General features: G+C 43.2%; 1 protein-coding gene across 1 annotated transcript in view; it reads right to left on the bottom strand.

The window, feature by feature from the left end:
- Nucleotides 1-1214, bottom strand: part of SFI1 (Sfi1 homolog, spindle assembly associated (yeast)) — a 116944-nt gene that overhangs the window by 53895 nt on the left and 61835 nt on the right. The window contains exon 6 of the mRNA XM_012657962.1: nucleotides 867-976. Coding sequence (XP_012513416.1) covers nucleotides 867-976 — 110 coding nt within the window. The remainder of the gene's footprint in view (nucleotides 1-866; nucleotides 977-1214) is intronic.

The raw sequence follows: 1214 nt of genomic DNA, 5'->3' as shown, positions 1-1214 counted from the left end.
TTGAGCCCAGGAGTTTGAGGTTGCTGTGAGCTAGGCTGACGCCACGGCACTCTAGCCCAGGCAACACAGTGAGACTCTGTCTCAAAAACAAAACAAAACAAAACAAAAACAAAACATACTGCCATTCAGGATACCAGAGGACGACCAGAGACAACGTACAGGGGAATCAGTCCCAGAATAAGGCAGCTCATTGTTACACATCTGGCTTTAAAAGTGGACTAATTCATGTCTCTCCAGTATGTCCACAATGCTGATGAGATGCCATGCAGAGCAGCAGTTAAGAGCATTGGTGGGTGAACCCTAGTTTTGCCAATTACAACTTGTATAAGCTTAGGCAAGTTACTCAACCTCTCTGAGCCTTACTATCTTTTTTTTTTTGACACAGAGTCTCGCTGTGGCCGCCCTCCAGCCACCCACTAGAGTACACCAGCATCATCACAGCTCACCTGCAACCTCAAACTCCTAGGGCTCAAGCAATTCTCCTGCCTCAGCCTCCAAGTAGCAGGGACTACAGGCAAGTGCCACCACACCGGCCTATTGTACATCTTAATCTGCACAATAATGTTACTTATTTTAAAGTTTATGGTGAGGATTAAATGAGATACTTTACATAAAACAATTAACACACACAAACTTAACACAGGGGTTTAGAACACAGTGAGTACTCAATTAGTGTTAATTATGATTATGTGGAAACCTAATCTTATAGTTGAACAAGTTATCAATAAATATTTACTAGGCATCGATTGTGTTCAAAACCATTGCTTTAAGGTGGGTCTTAATGCTGCTTTCCAGCAGCACAGAGCTGCTGAGGCAAAATGAAGGCTGCTGGTCTGTAGGGCTCCCGAGTGCACTCACCGCAAGACACTCCGCTGCCTGAACTCCAGAGCGGTGGTCTGCATCTCAAGTTTGGTCCTACGAACCACCACGTAGATCAACCAGGACTTCCACGCCTGACGCATCTTTTGCTTTGCATCTAGATTCAACAAAGAGATTTTTTAAAAGGCATGGGGAAGAGATGGATTATTCTGGGTTATAATAAAAGCTCAAGGGTTCTCTATACTCGGCCCTCCTTTGAATAGCTAAATCCCTCCAGCCTTCAAGTGCCCCCTGCTGGAAAACTTGTGAAGCACTACAAAATTAATAAGGATGCAAATAAATTGAAGATTTTATATATGTGATGATATTTACAAAGCTTTCAAAGGAAAATCAAT

Source organism: Propithecus coquereli, unplaced genomic scaffold (assembly GCF_000956105.1).
Source record: "Propithecus coquereli isolate 6110/MARCELLA unplaced genomic scaffold, Pcoq_1.0 Scaffold567, whole genome shotgun sequence".
In the NCBI taxonomy this organism is placed as follows: Eukaryota; Metazoa; Chordata; class Mammalia; order Primates; family Indriidae; genus Propithecus; species Propithecus coquereli.
The sequence above is the reverse complement of the archived record's forward strand: the minus strand, read 5'-3'. Positions and strand labels throughout refer to the sequence as shown.